Raw genomic sequence first — 18,157 nt, forward strand, 5'->3', positions numbered from 1 at the left:
ATGCATTTATTTGCGGAAAAATAATGGTGAATTTATTTAAGTCCCTTAAGACTGAAAGATTTCAAATTATGATACATGTATAATGCGATTGACTAGGCAATAAGATTCTTGGTACACAATTAATGTGATTGCCTTATGTAAAAATGCAACCAACAAGAAATTAACCATACAAGTATCTTTGCATTAAAAACACCATTAATGTTACGAAACATATTTTTAATTCTTAAGCCCTCAATAACGTTTTGATCTTGCTCTGTATTTTAAACCAATTTCTAGAATCAAAAAATCGACAGCATTTTTGGGCTCATTAAGTGCATATTAAAAATATCAAGCGTTTATGTATTTATCGGTACATCATTATAGTAATTTGTGGGGACCGTTTGATATTTTCATAATTGGATGACTGTATTTGATATATATATATGCCAATACATTCATCATAATCACATCTTGATCTGCAATTGCTGTTAGTTAGTTGATAAGTCATAATCTTCGCATTCCAATTAAATTCCGGGAAAAGCTCGCAAACAGCATTTTAATGGAGCATATATTTTTCCGTAATGTGCTAAAAAGGTTTTTACACTTTTTAGTTGTATTACAACGTCATTTATAAGTTATTCAACTTTAAGTCTAAGTCAAAGTCTTACAAATCTGTTATTATATGGCATATTTTAGCTTGGGTGTGAAAAGTTTTGCAGTTTTAAAAGGCAAAGCAACTAAGCGTCATGAGCATTTGAAAGCGAAGCAAAGTATCGTATTTCGAATTTTAATGCTTAAAAATAACGATTTTACCTTTTTGCAGTTTTAATTTAAAAGGCTGGAATCAGCCTCAATATATGTCCTAAAAATTATCACATTGATAATATCGGATCTATCTATTGGATTACTTAAAGAATGAGAATTCTTTTCAAAGACGACGAGCTTATGCCGGAACCTGTGCAATCCTCGGAACCCAAAGCCCTTCAGATGGGGGCGCCATCTTGTGGCACAAGCACGCGATTATCCCTTCTGATGGGCGAGCTTTTGGCAGCTTTAATTGCGATGGCATTTGGGCGGCACTGACGATGGGGACTGGCTTAAGGCCATAGCCAGTGGGTTGTGGGTGTTGGGTTGTGGGTGTTGGGTGGTGGGTGGTGGGTGGCAGGCAAGTGTGTAACAGCAAACGGCAAACAGCAGTTAACAGGTGCGCACACATATGCTGCCCGTACCATTACACAATTCCGATGAAAGCGGCGCGGCGCCTCTAGGGAGTATGTGTATTTGCATACCCTTGAGCGCCTCTCTGACAACACATACACACACACACACACACACATGTGATGGCGCAAGAGCGCGAGGAGGAGAGGGGGTTGCGTCTGCGCGCTCGCTGCTTGCACTTTCCGTTGCCTACTTTCGTGCGTGTGGGGGGTGGAGAGCGAAAGAGCAAGAGAGCGAAGGTGTCTTGTGTGAGTGTGCGTTTGTGAGATGAGAGGGAGTGAAATTGAAACCGAAAGTCGGGTAACGGTAACTTGTAGCTTTGGAAGGACAACTCTGTTATAGATACAAGAAACTTCCTGTTCGCGGCCACGCTGGCGTTGCCAGATCGCCGCCATTCGTATTCGTCCTGCCAACCTCGCCGTTCGCCATTCGCCATTCGCCGCTTCGCACGCATGTAATGTTGTAGGACAAAAGCTCCTGCAGAAGGAGCCACGGAAAGGAAAGGCCACACTACTCGCCTGGCTCTACACAAAAAAGTGATACACACGGAAAAATCGCTGGCATTCAGTCACCGTATACCGAGGCGAGAAGCGCGTCGCGTCCGCCTGCGAGAAGAAACGTGGCCGAGAAACGGTGACCAGGACAGGATAATTATCATTTATGTTAACTGCAAGCCCCAGTCCCTGACAAGACGGTGGCATTTGACTTTTTGTTTGTGTGATGTGATGTGCTGTGCTGTGCTGTGCTGTTTGTCCCTGTACGTGCAACGGTGAAGGGATAAGGATATAGGAGTATATACACACACGAGTGCGCGAGTGTGCGTGTGTGTTTGGGGCCACGTGAAGGCTAAGGCGCGCAACAACAAGAGCGGTTGGGATAGAGATAGAGATAGAGAAAGTGACAGTGACAGTGACAGTGCTGGCGAAAAACCGAAAGTGAAAATTGAATACGAGCGTGCGACAGAATCAACGGGCGCGGGTCCTTCAGCCGTAAACTGTTGAATATAGAATGACGTTGCTGGCCAAAATCAATGTGAAGCACAAAGAAGCAACAGCAGTTTTAACGGTAACAACAGCCAGGATCCCCAGTCTGCGTTGCTCCCTCAGCTAAAGATAAGGATAAGGATAGAAAGTGCGAGCGAGTGAGCGAGTGAGCGAGCGAACGAGAAAAAGCACTATCACTCGAAGGACCCTTTGTACGAAGGCAGCGCATTCAAGTGCAACAATCGCCGAATTCTCTGCAACACAGGACACCCACCGCCCTTGCCCCCGCTGCACCCCCGGAAAGAGCGCTGTCCTTTTTGGTAATAACTGTTGACGGCAGATACAAAGCGAAATGAAGCCGTCGGATTTGTTGTTGGTGCTAGAGAAGGTAAGCGACACAAGCCGAAAAAAGACCATAAGAAACCAAAACCAAACAAACCCCCCCACCTCCTCCTCCTCCTCCTCCTCCTCCTCCTCCTCCTCCTCCTCCTCCTCCTCCTCCTCCTCCTCCGGTAGAGTAGGCTGAAAAGTGTATTTTTATTTCTTCACTGAATCTGACACAGAGTTTTGGTCACTGCTAAAATTGGAGCCCCCTCATCCACTCACTCACATCCACTCACATTCCCACACTCCCACACATACACACACACACAGTGTGCGTGTGTTAATGGGGCTCCGTTGTAATGGTATGTCTCAAAAAGGTCATTATGATGCCGAACGCCGACGCACACAGTTACACAGCCATTTACACAGGCAACGGCATGTGTGTGCGTGTGGTGTGGCGTGGACTTATGCAAATCCATTTGACAACGAAGAAGCTCGCCAACCAACCAACCAACCAACCAACCAACCAACCAACCACCCACCCACCCACTCACCCACACAAGTACACGGACGAGCAAGTCATCGACGAACGAGCATAGACGTGGCAAGTACGACTACACTTTCACCGAGCTTCAATGCCAAAGCATAAAAACAACAAGAAATCCGAAAAAATAAATATATACATATATATATATACAACCAAACACTCACCCATCCACCCACAACCACCAGTTCTAGTGCTAAAGGGATGGCCACGAAAGGGGCCACATTTTTGGCTCGGCGTTATCTTTATTGCCACTTCTGTTGCGCTGGCCCTTTACAGCCGCAGCTGTAATTGGAGCCGCTCGTCTCTAGACCAAATCCCCAGTTCGACTGCCGTTCCACGGCCTTTCCACCCAATCCGAAATCGCACTCCCAGAAGCATGTGTTTTCGGGCCAGGATTAGGTGCGAGCGGGATGGCCACAGGCGGAGGAGCTTTGTAATGACAATATCGCTCATACGCAGTGTGTGGCTGGCTGCAAGACGAGCTTAGCCGCCCGGAAAGTATGCTATACTGCCACACAGAGAACAATGATTTGAAATATCAGCTCCACGCGTGGCCATCTCTATGTTGCGAAATCCAAAAAGTATTATTTACCAAGAATATCTACAGAAGTTTGGGCTTATTTTTTGTATTAAGCCCGTGCCTCGCGCCAGAATGCAAAAGTGCTAACGGCTACCGTTGAAAACGGTTTGGGTTGTCTCATTTGAATGTCAAGTAATTGATTTCCGCCGCGAGGTATTGTGATAAAATCAAAGTTTGATACACTTAAGTTTATATTTTATTAAAATAAAATTCGATAAAATAAATTCAAGTGTTAAAGTACAAAATATAAAAAAATATATAATTTTTTGTAGCTTACGTTTACAAAGGAATTTTACGCTACATATTTACTTACTTACGTGTTATGTGTATTAAATAATAGATAAAAATAGTCATCATTAACATCAACATTAATATTAATTATAAAAACGTACTACTGGTTGGAATCGAACCTCTAACTTAAGGGTTTTCAATTATTCACTAGCGATTATTTAGTTAAATATGTTTTTTTTTACAATAATTTTAGTTTTTGTTTACGAAATAATGAACATGTAATATAAGTTCTAAGTCGCTTTTCACTGGCTCAACCTTAATGTCTTTAAGCACTTTTAAAATATTCCCCACAATCTTAATGTTTATTGGGTAGTATTTCTGTCTCTGTGCAGAAATCTTTCTCAGAAGAATAAATATTCTATACTTGTAGATGCCCCCTTTCACCCAGACTTGGCTTATCTGGCAAAAAGGGCCAGCCGGACACCCCGCGAGATTATCGTCCCCCGGGCAGTCCATCCCCTTCCTCGGCGGGCTGACCTTTTGTGCTGCTGGGTGCTGGCTGCTGGCTGCTGTCACTGCAGTTGCGGCTCATCCCCTGACACTTGCGGGCCATTAATAACGCCAAATTACAAAAAAAAAAAAGAAAATAGAAAAATAAAGAGCACTAGGAAAAAGGGTATGTTGCAAGAGCCGAAGCAAGAAATACCCTTGCCGCTTATCCTTGAGGCTTACGCCTTGTTCGGCTTAGAATCCATAATTTTAGACCTCTCTTATTATTAGCTGAGTTTATCTAATCAAGATTTCTCAATTAATGACTAAATAACGTTAATAGTGTATTCATATGCGTGATAAGTTTCCCCACCGGTAAGGTGGATAATAATATATCCAAATTTAATCTTACTTTTTTTTTTTGCCTATATCGGTCTGGTACTTAACATAATTTTGTGTGATTACTTTAACTACTAATATTGCTTGGACTTTTATAAACACGTTTGGTATTTGGGTAAATGCTGGTCCTCCTATTGCGGCATAATAACATATGGTGTACATAATGTATGAAAATCTTACATGTAAATGAAAAAAATTAATATGTTTGGGTTATTTATAAAAGATATTTAATATAAGTTACCATTGCTATAGGTGCAGCTTTAAACCATTTGTGCTAGGGAGGTTAAATCATTTGGGGCTGATTTTTTATGGTCAAATTGTTCAGCTAGCTTTGATAAAAGACAAATCTTTACAGGGACTGTTGCCATACGTTTCACGGATTTGATATTAATATAGGAGATTTGTCAAAAATGGTTGTTTATGTTGGAAGTGCATTATCAACAGCTTCGGTTACAAGGTCATCCGATGACAAACTTCCGACCAAAACGAAAATGCCCTCTGCAAGGATATAAGTGTATGGGGTAGCAGGGTACTCATTGAAATACAAAGGGTGGAGCGCTGGCGAGTCGAAGGACAGCGTCGCATATGCAATGAGATGGGATGGCATGGAAGTGGATGGGATGCGCGGAGTGGCTTCAGCGGCCATGGAGGCGACTGGCTCACTGGTGGCTTTGATTGCTTCAAGGACGGGCCCGTCATCGTGTTCGTGGATCATTTTCCCGGAACAGAGGAACAAGGCGCCCACGCATCCACTTTGAGCACCGCCACCACAGGGAGACAGAGCAATGGAGTCTGGGAGGAGACAGGGGGCAAGGGGGTAAGGCGGCAAGGGGGTATCTGCGGTCGACTGCCTACCCGCTGACATGGCATTTAGCTGGGGAACAAACGATGTCGGCCACTGCAGCTGACATCAAAGGCTACCCCTGAAATGAGTGCAGCGAGGTCCTCCTTGGGAGACCTCCATTTCTCCTGAAATGGAAATTGAAATGGAAATGGAAGCGGCGAACGGGAATCTATAGTGGAGAACATCTGTGGGAGTTTCAAACGGGGATATTTTTGCTCTGAGCAATTGATTCCCAATTCAACTGCTATTAATGGTAAACTAGGTGAAGTATTTCTAACAAGTCTGTGTATGACATCGGAAAACAATTAAGGACATCAAATTGGTTGACAAACACTGAAGAAAATATGTTTCCTAGAGTCCTACAACTGTGATTTATTTTGTGAATTAATTATTTATTTTTGGAGGCCATTTTATTCTTGTTTATTCTTAGAACACAATTTTTTTTGGCCAAGAGAATTAAGGTGAAGAGCCAGTTCTATCAGTCTGGATTCGGGTAATACATGTGTTTGACAAAGTGTTTCTTTAAATATACTGATTGGCAAGTCATAAACTCTGTGCCAGCCATAAATAGATTCTTAATTGATATGGTTAAATGATATATAATATATACTTGGAACAATGTCAGTCAGTTGATGCCGCATTAAAGCAATAAAAAATTACATCCTATTTGCACTTATTGCCTTTATAGAGTTTTACCACGCAAGCAACTCGTTATTTTTAGCGTTAAGGTTTGGGATTAACATATTCATTGTTCAGAATGTTTTTTTTATGAGATTTTAATGAGATTTGAACATCAAATAATACCAACATTAAAGGTTTAGAAAAGTTAAATGTATTGTTGATGTGATTCAAAGTCAAATCTATTTTGTTTACACTCTAACTTTCAAAGCTCGAATGTTGATTAACTAACACAAAAAGATTGAGCAAGAAAAAACATTTTTTATTATTATTTTATAATTAATAATGCTAATAATATTAATATTAATGCTAATAACTTGATAAATGTTTGTATGAAAGCATTTTTTTATTAATCAAAAAGTAAATCTTTCTCACCGTATGCTACGAAAATTGCTCTCTACAAATTTAACTTATTGATGTAAAAACGTTCTACTCACACAGGATGTTCAAAATTAAGTAGATGCGGATATTATTCCTATTGTTCTTATGGCATCTATTTAAAACAGTCGTCCTTTCCGCACCGTTTCGACATATAGATTTTATTCAGATGGCTTTAAAACGAGGGATTTGTTTGCGTTGAAACGGACAGACACACTCGATTAATGTACACATTTGCGGTGTCGAAAACATCGAGTACAACAAGATTACCCTCTGGCAAGGGTTCTAAAAGAAAATAGCATCTCCGACCACATACATGGTATATTGTCAGCATTAATAACAAAGTAGCCAACAAGTTTGTATATACCGTGGGCAAAATAAGTTTAAGTACACTTTGCACTGAAACTCCATATAAAATGTTGGTAAACTGTATGACTCTCTTCGTACTTGAAATATGATCCGAAAATGTCAGTTTTTTTCTTGAGTGTACAGAATTAGAATACCATCTGAACCCCTTGTTGAAGGAAGAAATCATTTCCGACCACACAAAGTCGACATGTATCTGTTTTTGACCCTCTTGGCACTTGAAATATATGCATTTTTTTCTCGAGTGTACAAAAGCTCGTTGCAAGGGCAGGCTGGACTTGTTGCGAATATCGATTGGCAGGTCCTTGCCTGGCTCCTCTGGCTCCTCTGGCTCCTCTGGCTCCTCTCGCTCCGCCACATCCTGCCATTTTGTGTTCCTCTTGCCCTGACGCCAGTTATCAGTGGAGAGCACTCGGCTCTGGCGGCTAAAAGAATACTGATGTGCATGAATGGGTGGCACTCATCTTTCAACGTTGGTTCTTGGTCCTCCAATTAATTGCACTCTGGTTCCGATTTCAGGTCAAGTTCAGGGTGCCCCTGCCGCCGGGAGTCAGCTCGACGACGCTCCTGCCCAAGCTCATCCGCACCAAGGACGTGAAGCAGCTGCAGGACGGCAACGCACAGCCACAGAAGCCCAAGCTAACGGTGAGTCGGTCGAGGACTCGGATTCGACCTTCGAGTTGCTCCTTTCTAACCCCCCCCCCCCCCCCTCCCCCCTGAAAATCACCATCTCCCCATCTTTGTCCACACAGAAATGTCTGAACACGCTGGACCTGACCTCGCTGGGCATCGGATCGTGCTGCGGCACGGGCATGTACCTGGTAGCCGGCATGGTGGCCCAGAAGATAGCCGGACCCGGAGTGATTATTAGTTTTATTATAGCCGCCATAGCGAGTATTTTCTCAGGTAAGCAATGGCCATGCCCTTCAGCTGACTGATTGGACCAATTCGGGGTTTTTACCCACAACAAAAAAGGGAAACATTTGAAAATGGTGTCGTGATATAGAAAATTGCATATATCTACTTTGTTCAGACAAATTTGCATAGCTCTAAATGTTAGTTGGGAGTCACAGAAAATCAAATGTTTAGCAAAAAATATCGACAGTTTTAGGAGATAGCTTGTAAATTATGAACAAAAGTCAACATTAAGCCAAATTGTTCAATGTGATGTTACTTTTCTGAACGAGAAATCTGTTTTGGGTACTGTTTTCACAAAAATCGTTACGAATGTCAAACCTGGTAAAGAAAAACATTGACTAAATCAATGTCATAAACTGTATTTTGCTATGGTAAATATTAAAATTAACTCATTGACTTTGTAAAATCGAACCTTTAGGAATTAATACAGATTTAAATTGACTGAAAAATGCGTTTAACTTTATAGAAAAGAAAAAGTTTTTTATTATTTTCTGTAACTTCAGTAAAGCCTGGGGGGTTTAAGCAGATTTAAATTTTAAAAGTTTGATTGGTTATGTCAAACGCTTCGAAATTTCAATCTTTTTGGAATGTGATTTCACCGAATTGTTTCATTCAGTGGTTCAGTTGGCCTTCTGAAAGTCCTAGTAACCAAATCTAATCCCATCTGATGATCAACAGGCGCCTGCTATGCGGAGTTTGGCGTTCGTGTGCCACACACATCCGGCTCGGCCTATATGTATTCATATGTGGCGGTTGGAGAGTTCGTAGCTTTTATAATTGGTTGGAACATGATATTGGAATATCTAATAGGTGAGTACTATATACATGCCTCTAAATTTAGCCCTTCGACTCTGACTCTGATTCTGATTCTGATTCTGACTCTGATTCTGACTCTGATTCTGACTTCTGACAGGAACAAGTGCCTGTGCCTGTGCGTTAAGTTCGAGTTTCGATTCCCTGACCGGCAATGCCATTGCGCGAACGATAAGCGAGTCCATCGGCACGATATTCGGTGAGTATTGCACATAGGCTGCGACTTGGGAGTCCTGTCCTAAATTTTAAACCTAAAATCTGTAGGCAAACCACCGGACTTCATTGCCTTCGGCATAACGCTGCTGATGACCTGCGTCCTGGCGATGGGTGCCAGCAAGTCGGTCATCTTCAACCACTCCCTCAACGCCGTCAACCTGGCCACGTGGGTGTTCGTCATGGCCGCCGGCCTGTTCTATGTGGACACGAAGACGTGGTCCGAGCACCAGGGCTTCCTGCCCTACGGCTGGAGTGGAGTGAGTACCAACATAAGCCATTCTGATCTGTTCAAGTTTTGTATTCTGACTTTAGAAACAGTTCCTAGATCACTAAATCCAGAAATAGTTGATTCATTAATCATAGCTCATAGCCACAAATCAATAAATGTAATCAAGCTCGCTTTATTTAAACTTTCACAGCTCGAACAGCCCGTGTCGTTCAATTTAATTAACTTCTCTTAAGTAATTAAAATATGTTTTTCAAATTCTTCGGATTAAAACTATTATTTTGAGTATCCGCGTTAATTCTTAAGCTCATATATTATACAAATATATTCCTAAAAGCGGCCATGAACAAAGATATTGTAGTCTATTGTGGATACCGTTTTCGCGACTCTTGGGCATCATGTTATCTTAAGAGGTGTATTGGATTCATAAGCTGACAAATTTATGGTCACCATATACATTTCAAATTAAAAAGAGACTTTTACTGATCTCCAGAATTTGCAATACATTTTTAATAAAATTTTAAAGCAAAAGTCTGTTTTGACATTTTACAGCTTATTATTGCTTAAGAGCTGAACCATTTCTGTGATCTTATGACTCGAGCTGTATCTTCGACTCCCAATATTTGTGTAGTAGTAATTCAAACATCCCTTTTATGTAACATCATATACGATTTTTCCGTGCAACAGGTGTTCTCCGGTGCCGCCACCTGTTTCTACGCATTCATCGGTTTCGACATCATAGCGACAACCGGCGAGGAGGCGCACAATCCGCAGAAGAGCATACCCAAGGCGATCGTGGGTTCCCTGGTCGTCGTGCTAATCGCCTACGTTAGCGTTAGTCTAGTCCTAACATTAGTGGGTAAGTGAATCTAAGCGGATAACCGGAATTCAATCTAAAAGCACGAACTATTTCTTTTTCCATTAAGCCAAGCCTTTCGACCAAAGTATTGCAAGTTTGAAATAATTTTGAAAACACAACTTGAGAGCCATTTCTGTCAAAACTTCAAGACAATCGGATTACCGGTTTAAGTTGTTGATATTAGGAAAATTAAAGCTAAAATGTATATAGCACTTTCAAAATATAGATTTAGGAGACAATAGGTCCATTGGAATCATAAGTTGTTGTTTAGGACTTAACTAAGCTATATTTTATGACTCAAAGAGTAATAGGTAAATCCCTATAAGAAAAATTAATAGGTATATGAAGAAGATGGTCCGATTGCAACAAGTTTAAATTAAATTACTTAGCTCTTTTGGCACTGATGAAGCTGAATATTCAATGTAGGAATATATTCAATTTAAAATATATATATGTATATATGTTTCCAATACCATTTGGATCCACAGGCTTATACATAGTGGCCACAAATTCGATATATATGGATATAATTTTATTAAAATTATTTTAATACCATACTGGTTTGGAATTCTAAGTGCACTTTTTGGGGTTGCTCTAATCGAATGCTTTCCCTTTCCGATTCCCAGTTCCCTACGATCACATCAACACGGGAGCGGCGCTGGTCCAGATGTGGTCCTACGTGAATGCCCCGAAGTGCCGGGCCGTGGTGGCCGTCGGAGCCACTGCTGGCCTCTCGGTGGCCATGTTTGGCTCCATGTTCCCCATGCCGCGCGTCATCTATGCCATGGCCCAAGACGGGCTGATCTTCAGGTGAGTGAATGCCGCTTTCCCGCCATGTTTCCGTTTCCGTTTCCGTTTCCGATATCGAACCCAATCCAATCAAATCGAATCCCCTGCAGGCAACTGTCACAGCTGTGGCAGAGGACCAACGTGCCCGGACTGGCGACGATCGGCAGCGGACTGGCCGCCGCCCTGGTGGCCCTCACCGTGCGCCTGGAGATCCTCGTCGAGATGATGTCCATCGGCACGCTGCTGGCCTACACGCTGGTGTCCACCTGTGTCCTGGTGCTGCGCTACCAGCCGCACAGCACCTCGCTGGTGGAGCTGCTGCCGGCCCAGCTGCGCACCCCGGTGGCGCCCGGAACGGCCAGCGATTCCCGCTCCCATGTGACGCCCGCCGAGGTGCTCGAGGTGCCCGGCAAGCTGACCATCAAGCGTGTCACGCGCGGCATGTCCGACTCGGACGACTCCTTTATCGACGACAGCCCCGAGGGATTCCTGGGCGGGCGCGACGACCAGTTCCTGGTGTCCGACCGCTCCGAGAACAAGTTCTACGGCAGTGTGCACGGCGCACCCACCGGACCCACCGGCCAGGCGACCGCCTTCGACGCCATGGGCCTGAACTTCGTCACCCGTAAGATCCACGACTACGCGTACCTGTGTCCCGGCTTCTTCCCCTGGATCAATCCCGGCCAGGCCACCGCCGAGAGTGGTACGTATCCGAAGAGTCCCCATTCCCGTTCCAGTTCCCGTAGTTTTTTAGTCTTGGGTCAATTGTGCTGCTCAGTGGGTGGACAAAGTCGATTTGTTCACATGCACTTAGAAAACATAATTCCTTGATTTTTGGATAATTCCTCTACTTAACCCACTTAACCCACTAGATGGCATGAACACCGATTTAAATCCGTTTTTTTTTGTAATAGATACGTAAAATTAAAAAAAAATAAACAAAATTGACCATTTTTATTTGTTTTGTTTTGTACACTTTTATTAAGGATAAAGGATATGGCTTTACGTCAGTTGAGCACTTGATATATAATACATTACGAAATAATAAAAGGTTAACGAATAAGGAAAGACCCCAATATTAATTTAGGAAAGAAATAAGCTTGAAAATAATGATCTAAGGTCAATACTTACGATAAACATTATTAGTTTTTAGTTGCAGTGTTTCCTGAGTTACTGAATTGCATAGTTAATCATCCAATACCTTAGTTCAACAAGAATAAGGAAACAATGGAAAGCTAATAAATTCTCACCTGGATCCTTAATCACGAATATATACACTTAATAGGGCTGAAAAAATCACCTTCGCTGCGATCCAAGCTACTGATTTAAATAATAATAGATAATAGACGAGTGCTGCAGAGAATGCCGAAACCTAATTATAGTCTTACTGATGGATGAGTGCAGGGGAACTGCTTTGTAGTGGTAAATGTCGATTAAAATAGAAGTTTGTCTTCGTGTGGATCTATTGGACTGTTCGATCGTCCATATGGTAAAAGTTAAATACATGCAGTCGTATAAACTAGAATATGTCACATTTTAATGGCTTTATGCGTACCCTCTGTTAATGAAATAGATTGAACCTAATGAAATTTTGATTTTAGGTAATTGTGGTTTACAATACTTGATTAATGAGTAAATTGTTTTATATATAAAAATAACAATTTTTAAAAAATACGGAAACCGATGTGTAAAGTGCGTAATACCGAAGAAAAACGTGAACAACTTTATTCACCCGCTGAAAGGGAGCAATGTTTACCCAAAACTATGTCTGCGCCTTTGGTTCCAGTTAAAGACCCATTCACAACAAAATTGCTATTTAAATTGACTCTTTGCTTATGCTTTTCCAATCCAATCCAATTTAATCCAATCCGATCTGATCTACCACCGACGCACCACTGATCCATCGACATCGACATCGACCTCGGTCCACCAGGCATGTACGTCACCAAGCTAGTGGGCATCATGTTTGGTCTCATATTCTTCCTGGACCTGTTCGCGGCCATTGGGTGGTCCGGTGGCTTCGCCGCCTTCATTTATTTCATTTTGTTTATCGGCATACTTGTGATACTATTGATTATATCGAGGCAGCCGCAGAATAGGTAACTCCACGCCGCCGTTCGCCCATTCGCCAGTTCAGCACCAGCTAACCCATCATCCCGTCTTCCCATCTCATTCCGATCTCGTCCAGGTATGCGCTGGCCTTCCTCACGCCCGGACTACCGTTCATACCGGCCATCGCCATCACCGTGAACATCTACCTGATATTCAAGCTGAGCATCCTGACGCTCGTCCGCTTCACCGTGTGGATGTCCCTGGGATTCGTCATGTACTTCTACTACGGCATCACGCACAGCAGCCTGGAGCAGGCCAGCGACGACCTGGAGTTGCACGTCGACTACGTGAGTGTTTCTACTGACTGTGTGATCCCTCCACCTCCTAAAATCATCCATCGCCCCACCATCCAGAGCAAAAACGTGGACGAGAAGGCCGTGTGGGATCAGCAATCGTACAACCAGACCCACGAGCCCGTCTGGGCCAGCAAGGAGGTGAAGCAGACGTCGAGTAAGTGCATCCTTCGCATTTATAGCACCGTTCCCCAAAGTGTCCCTTCCGCCTCTCGGGTGACAAACAATAAATGGTGTTAGACCACTAACACTATAGAACTGTGACTTGGCATATATATTCTTCCTCGAACGAAAGACTTTTAATATATAGATCGCTAGTCTGTCCTTTCTTTTGGAAATTGTACACTCAATAACAATATAAAAAATTGTGCCATTACGCATACATAACACTGTGGCCAACATGGCGGATGGGTAATTTGTTGTTTTAAAACAAAAAGAAAGCAAAGTTTGGTAAACCGAAGTTTATATGCCCTTGCAGCTTTTACATAAATGAAAAATTATATTAATAACAACGAAGCTTTGTCAGCTATATGATTCTAAATTCTAAAATATAAAGACATCAGTATATCTCGCAGTATATTCTTATAAAAACGAGGTTATAATTTGTTTTCATTTTATTTTCCGACTGTTTCCATATAATATAAGCGTCCTATCCGGTCCGTATCCTATACCTGCAATAGAAATAAGTATTTTAATAAGGTTTCATTCATATAGCTTTAAAACTATGAGGCTAGTTTTCAAAGAAACGGACAGACTCTGCTAAAGATGCTGATCACGAGTATATATGTATACTTTATAGGACTAAAGCTATAAAAACCTCTGCATGGGTAAAAATATCAGTCTTATCCAAAAATTGAATTGAATTGTGGAGTGGAGTGCATTTTGTCAAACTTAGGAAAACAATTATTACTCAAAATATAAGAGATTTGTAGGACACTCCATGTTACACCAATATGTTTTTAAATATGTCGACCAATTCTTTTTTGGAATCCTCCGATTGCAAAATAATCTGACAATTGTTGTCCTTAGTCGCTAGCCTTCTTTTCCGAAAACTACTTATTACTCATTTGTTTGTGTCCAGCAGAGCAACGCTATAACTACGGAAAGACCGCGTCGTCCTCCTCGTCGGCACAGGGCAGCTCGAGGAGTGGCGGCCAGGGCAATGGGGCGGAGAAGCCAACGGGCAGGAGCACCGCGGGCCCCAACCGACCAGTGCCACCTCCCCCGATCCCTGGCCAGACGAGGGGATCGGGATCGGTATCGGGATCGGGCAGCAATCCGCCGATGGAACGCCAGTACACCGGCCAGTTCAGCATGTTCGTGGACGAGGGCCAGTTTCCCTCGTGGGAGGACTAAGCGACACCATCTGCACAGCTCCCAGTCCGTTCCACACACCGACCTCCCCGCTGATTCCCGAGTGAAGCTCCACCCACGAAGGACTACGATCCCGAAACCGCGATCCCGCCGGGTGTAGCTCACTCACTTGTAAATACAACTAGAGATGTTAAGTTTAACCGTATGGCAAAGTGTGTCGTTACCGTTTTGCAGATGCATACCGTATACAAGGCATGTGTCGTGGGCGGCGGAGGCACTGTTCACTGCACTCCGGCCGAACCCAGCGAGGTCACCATTATACACCTATACCATATACCATATACCATATACAATACATAATATATACACATATATATTGATTATACAAGAAAGTATATATATTTACATATATAGCGATGGTTTATTAGTTCAGCAAAGAGTTACAGTGCAAAGTTGCCGAGTTCCAATTAACCGAACCGAACCCTGATGCAAACCGACCGATTAGCGATAGACGATAACCGAAATCACGCAGACAGCAGATAACCAATAACTGATAGCCGATAACCGATGATCGATGATCGATTGTGCTCAACTCCGATTGGCAGGCGTTTTGGGTGACGTTGGTCAATCGGCTTTCAGCACAGGAATCGGGAAGGCAGACAACATACACAATTCCTGAGCATATTTCTGAGGGAAGGCAGATATATCCGGCAGTGAGTTGGGTTTTGGGGTGGTACCGTGCACAACTGTACATTTTAGGCACCATCACCCCCACACTCACACTCACACCCACATACACATACACATCACATCCACATCCACATCCACAAGAGACAAACGTAAAAACCCTAGACTTGTGAAAAGATCCCCGGAAGAGGTCGGAGGAGACCTTTCGTAACCCCAAATGATACAGGCCCTCTGAACCAAGACGATCTTTGCATAACGTTGGGATTTGCTCACACACAGAGACTCTCACCTGACGATCTAAAACACGATCCTTTTGTACCTATGTATGATTCTATTGTTGTTTACCTATTTATGCTATGCATTTTATACGGCGCTTGGCCGAGACAGTACTGTACAGTACGCTCTGCCTACGGCCATACCGTCTCACTCACTCTATCGGAATGTTATTTGTTTTTTATTCTAGAAGCTCGCGCTAAGCTAAAACTCATTTTTAAGCGGCATTTCGCGTTCGTTGTAATACAATTCATTTTACTAATGGAATACCAAGCAAAAATTATACAAATATGCATATATATTTAAAAAAATTACCATATAGACAAATACCAAAGAATACCAAATATTTATTGAACTATTCAAACTTAAACCAAGAATTAAACCAAAGCAAGCATAACTACAAATATGTATAAACACAATGATAACTTAAACCAAAAGCAAATATGATAACGAAAACATTTATGTACAAGCATACTTTTTTCCACTTTATATACATACTATGTACAAGCAAACACTGCATAACTATTTTTAGCTAAATTACAAGTATATGGCAAAGTTAAAGAAAAATCGACCTTTTAAATAATAATAATACTTATGATAATTTATTCCTTTTGTACTTAACGACTTTGTACAGGAAAGATTCCGAATAGCGAATATCAAAGATTGCAACAAGAACTCAATAACCTAGGGCTAGCTTCCGATCTAGCCCCGAAACAGAGAAAAAACACTATTTATATATGTACAACCGTACCGTCTAAGACATTCGATGGTTTGTTTTTGACTGTTTTCGTTCGATTCCATTCGGTTGATCAGTTAAATTTCGAGTGCCAAATCAATGCACCCTGCACTCCTCGAACCAGTAGCCGAAAACTTAAAACAAAACTAGTTCCATGTTTCACTCACTATATTACTATATACATATGTATGTATTAGGGTTTTCGAAGAGGACCTTTTTGGACCAACTACTTAAGACATAGTGCCACCCAACTGGTCCCGCACCAAGTAATATGTATTCTAACTTTCTAATTTGTTCGAAAACTCAAACCAAATACGTTTTGTACATACACAACTATACAGGCAGACAACAAGAACAGTGCGAATGTATATTTTTATGAAAAAGACACAACAAAGAAGCAACTAAAGGGAAACGAAACTCAGATACAAAAGTAATAACTAAAGAATAACATATCCTACCACACAGCTTAAAGTTGAGACGTAAATCTAACGGAACTCACCGAGTCCACATTCAACCGATAGTTTCGATAACCGATCACTTATTTACGATTACGACAGTCCCATTCCAAGTTTATTCCGTTACCAAGTTGGGTCAAACTACTTATTCAAACTGATAGTCGCTTTCTTATGCGGACTAGAGGTTTTTGGCCAGTGAAGGAGGATTATCCCAACTGTCGGTTAAGTGTGCGCTCAGAGGAGTTTCACCCGTACTTATGTCATTCGTAAGTAACAAAAGTTACAGTTCAGGCAATCCAGTAACTGCGGGCTGAAGCAGCTTGCTCTTCCACCTTTCGGTTCTTTCGGTACCACCAAGTTAAGATAAATGTTAAATGGGAATATGATAGTTTTAATAGATTTTCTACAGTTCCAATTAAATGCGAATAACAACCAAGTCAACATAACATGCAATATATCGATAAGTGTAAAGGAAAAAAAAACAAAAGCTTCCTTTAACCACAAGTATGCATTTTACTAAGACATATTATTTCCAAACTTTTATAATTCCTTAAACGGAGAATAAAAACATAAGCCAACAATGAACACAAACGTACCCTAATGTCTCTATGCCCACTGTGACTGCAACTGCAATTCAAACAGCAAACAGTATGACACCAGTATCTGAATCAGAATCAGAAATACCGAAAATTAAAAGGCGGAAGCAATCGCACTTACAAACACGCATAGACATGCACACAAAAAGCAACAGAACAACAATAAGAACAGCAATAAAAGAAACCGCGATTGAAGAGAATTTAAATTCCGAAAGCGAAGCAGACCTTTTACTTAAGAGCCAAGCCTAAATATAAAAAACCTGAAAATAAGCCATACATACATACATATTTATTAGTTTAGTTGATTGGAAAAGCGTTTAGACGATTGTTTCTTTCTTAATTGATTTTCCAGCTGAATATAACGTACCTAAGTTTCTGTTTATTTCATAAGACTGAATTACTGGAGTATGATTTATTTAAAACGTGTATATAATTAAGGTGTAATAGCAAACTTTACAACTTTTACTAATGAAGCATCAAAATTTTTGAAATTATTCTGAACTCATTTATTAAAAAATTAAAAAAAAAAAAGACAAAAGACAAAAGTGAGGAGAGGAAACGAGAAAAAAGTGATGAGAAAGTCGAGAGAGAATGAAGTTAATATGCAACTATTAATATATAACATATATGGGAATATCCCGAGATGATGAGTATATATATATATATATATTTCAATGGATCGATAACAAAACAAAACAGCAAACCAAAGTGAAATGATGTTAAAATATAAGAAAAACAAAACTTTTTTTATTCAAATACTACTCTTGATTTGTTTTCTGTGTTAATAACTTATTAAATGATATTTCTTGAGAATATTAAAAAAATAAAATTGTTAGGATATTCAATTTTGGACT

The 18,157-nt window shown here is 41.4% G+C and overlaps 1 protein-coding gene across 2 annotated transcripts; it reads left to right on the forward strand.

The window, feature by feature from the left end:
- The first annotated feature begins 1,161 nt into the window (after positions 1–1,161).
- Positions 1,162–18,148, forward strand: LOC128264112 (high affinity cationic amino acid transporter 1). 2 transcript variants are annotated; one of them, XM_052999452.1, is made up of 13 exons: positions 1,162–2,568; positions 7,536–7,661; positions 7,769–7,922; positions 8,613–8,744; positions 8,848–8,946; positions 9,012–9,220; positions 9,877–10,048; positions 10,675–10,858; positions 10,948–11,540; positions 12,771–12,936; positions 13,026–13,236; positions 13,303–13,399; positions 14,324–18,148. In XM_052999452.1, the coding sequence occupies exons 1-13, from the start codon at positions 2,533–2,535 to the stop codon at positions 14,596–14,598; spliced, it is 2,454 nt and encodes an 817-aa protein (XP_052855412.1). In that variant the 5' UTR covers positions 1,162–2,532; the 3' UTR covers positions 14,599–18,148. The 2 variants fall into 2 exon arrangements, with proteins under 2 accessions (XP_052855412.1, XP_052855413.1); XM_052999453.1 differs by having other exon boundaries at positions 1,163–2,568; positions 14,327–18,148.
- Positions 18,149–18,157: the final 9 nt, after the last annotated feature.

The sequence above is a fragment of the Drosophila gunungcola genome, unplaced genomic scaffold, assembly GCF_025200985.1.
Source record: "Drosophila gunungcola strain Sukarami unplaced genomic scaffold, Dgunungcola_SK_2 000057F, whole genome shotgun sequence".
NCBI classification, from domain to species: Eukaryota; Metazoa; Arthropoda; class Insecta; order Diptera; family Drosophilidae; genus Drosophila; species Drosophila gunungcola.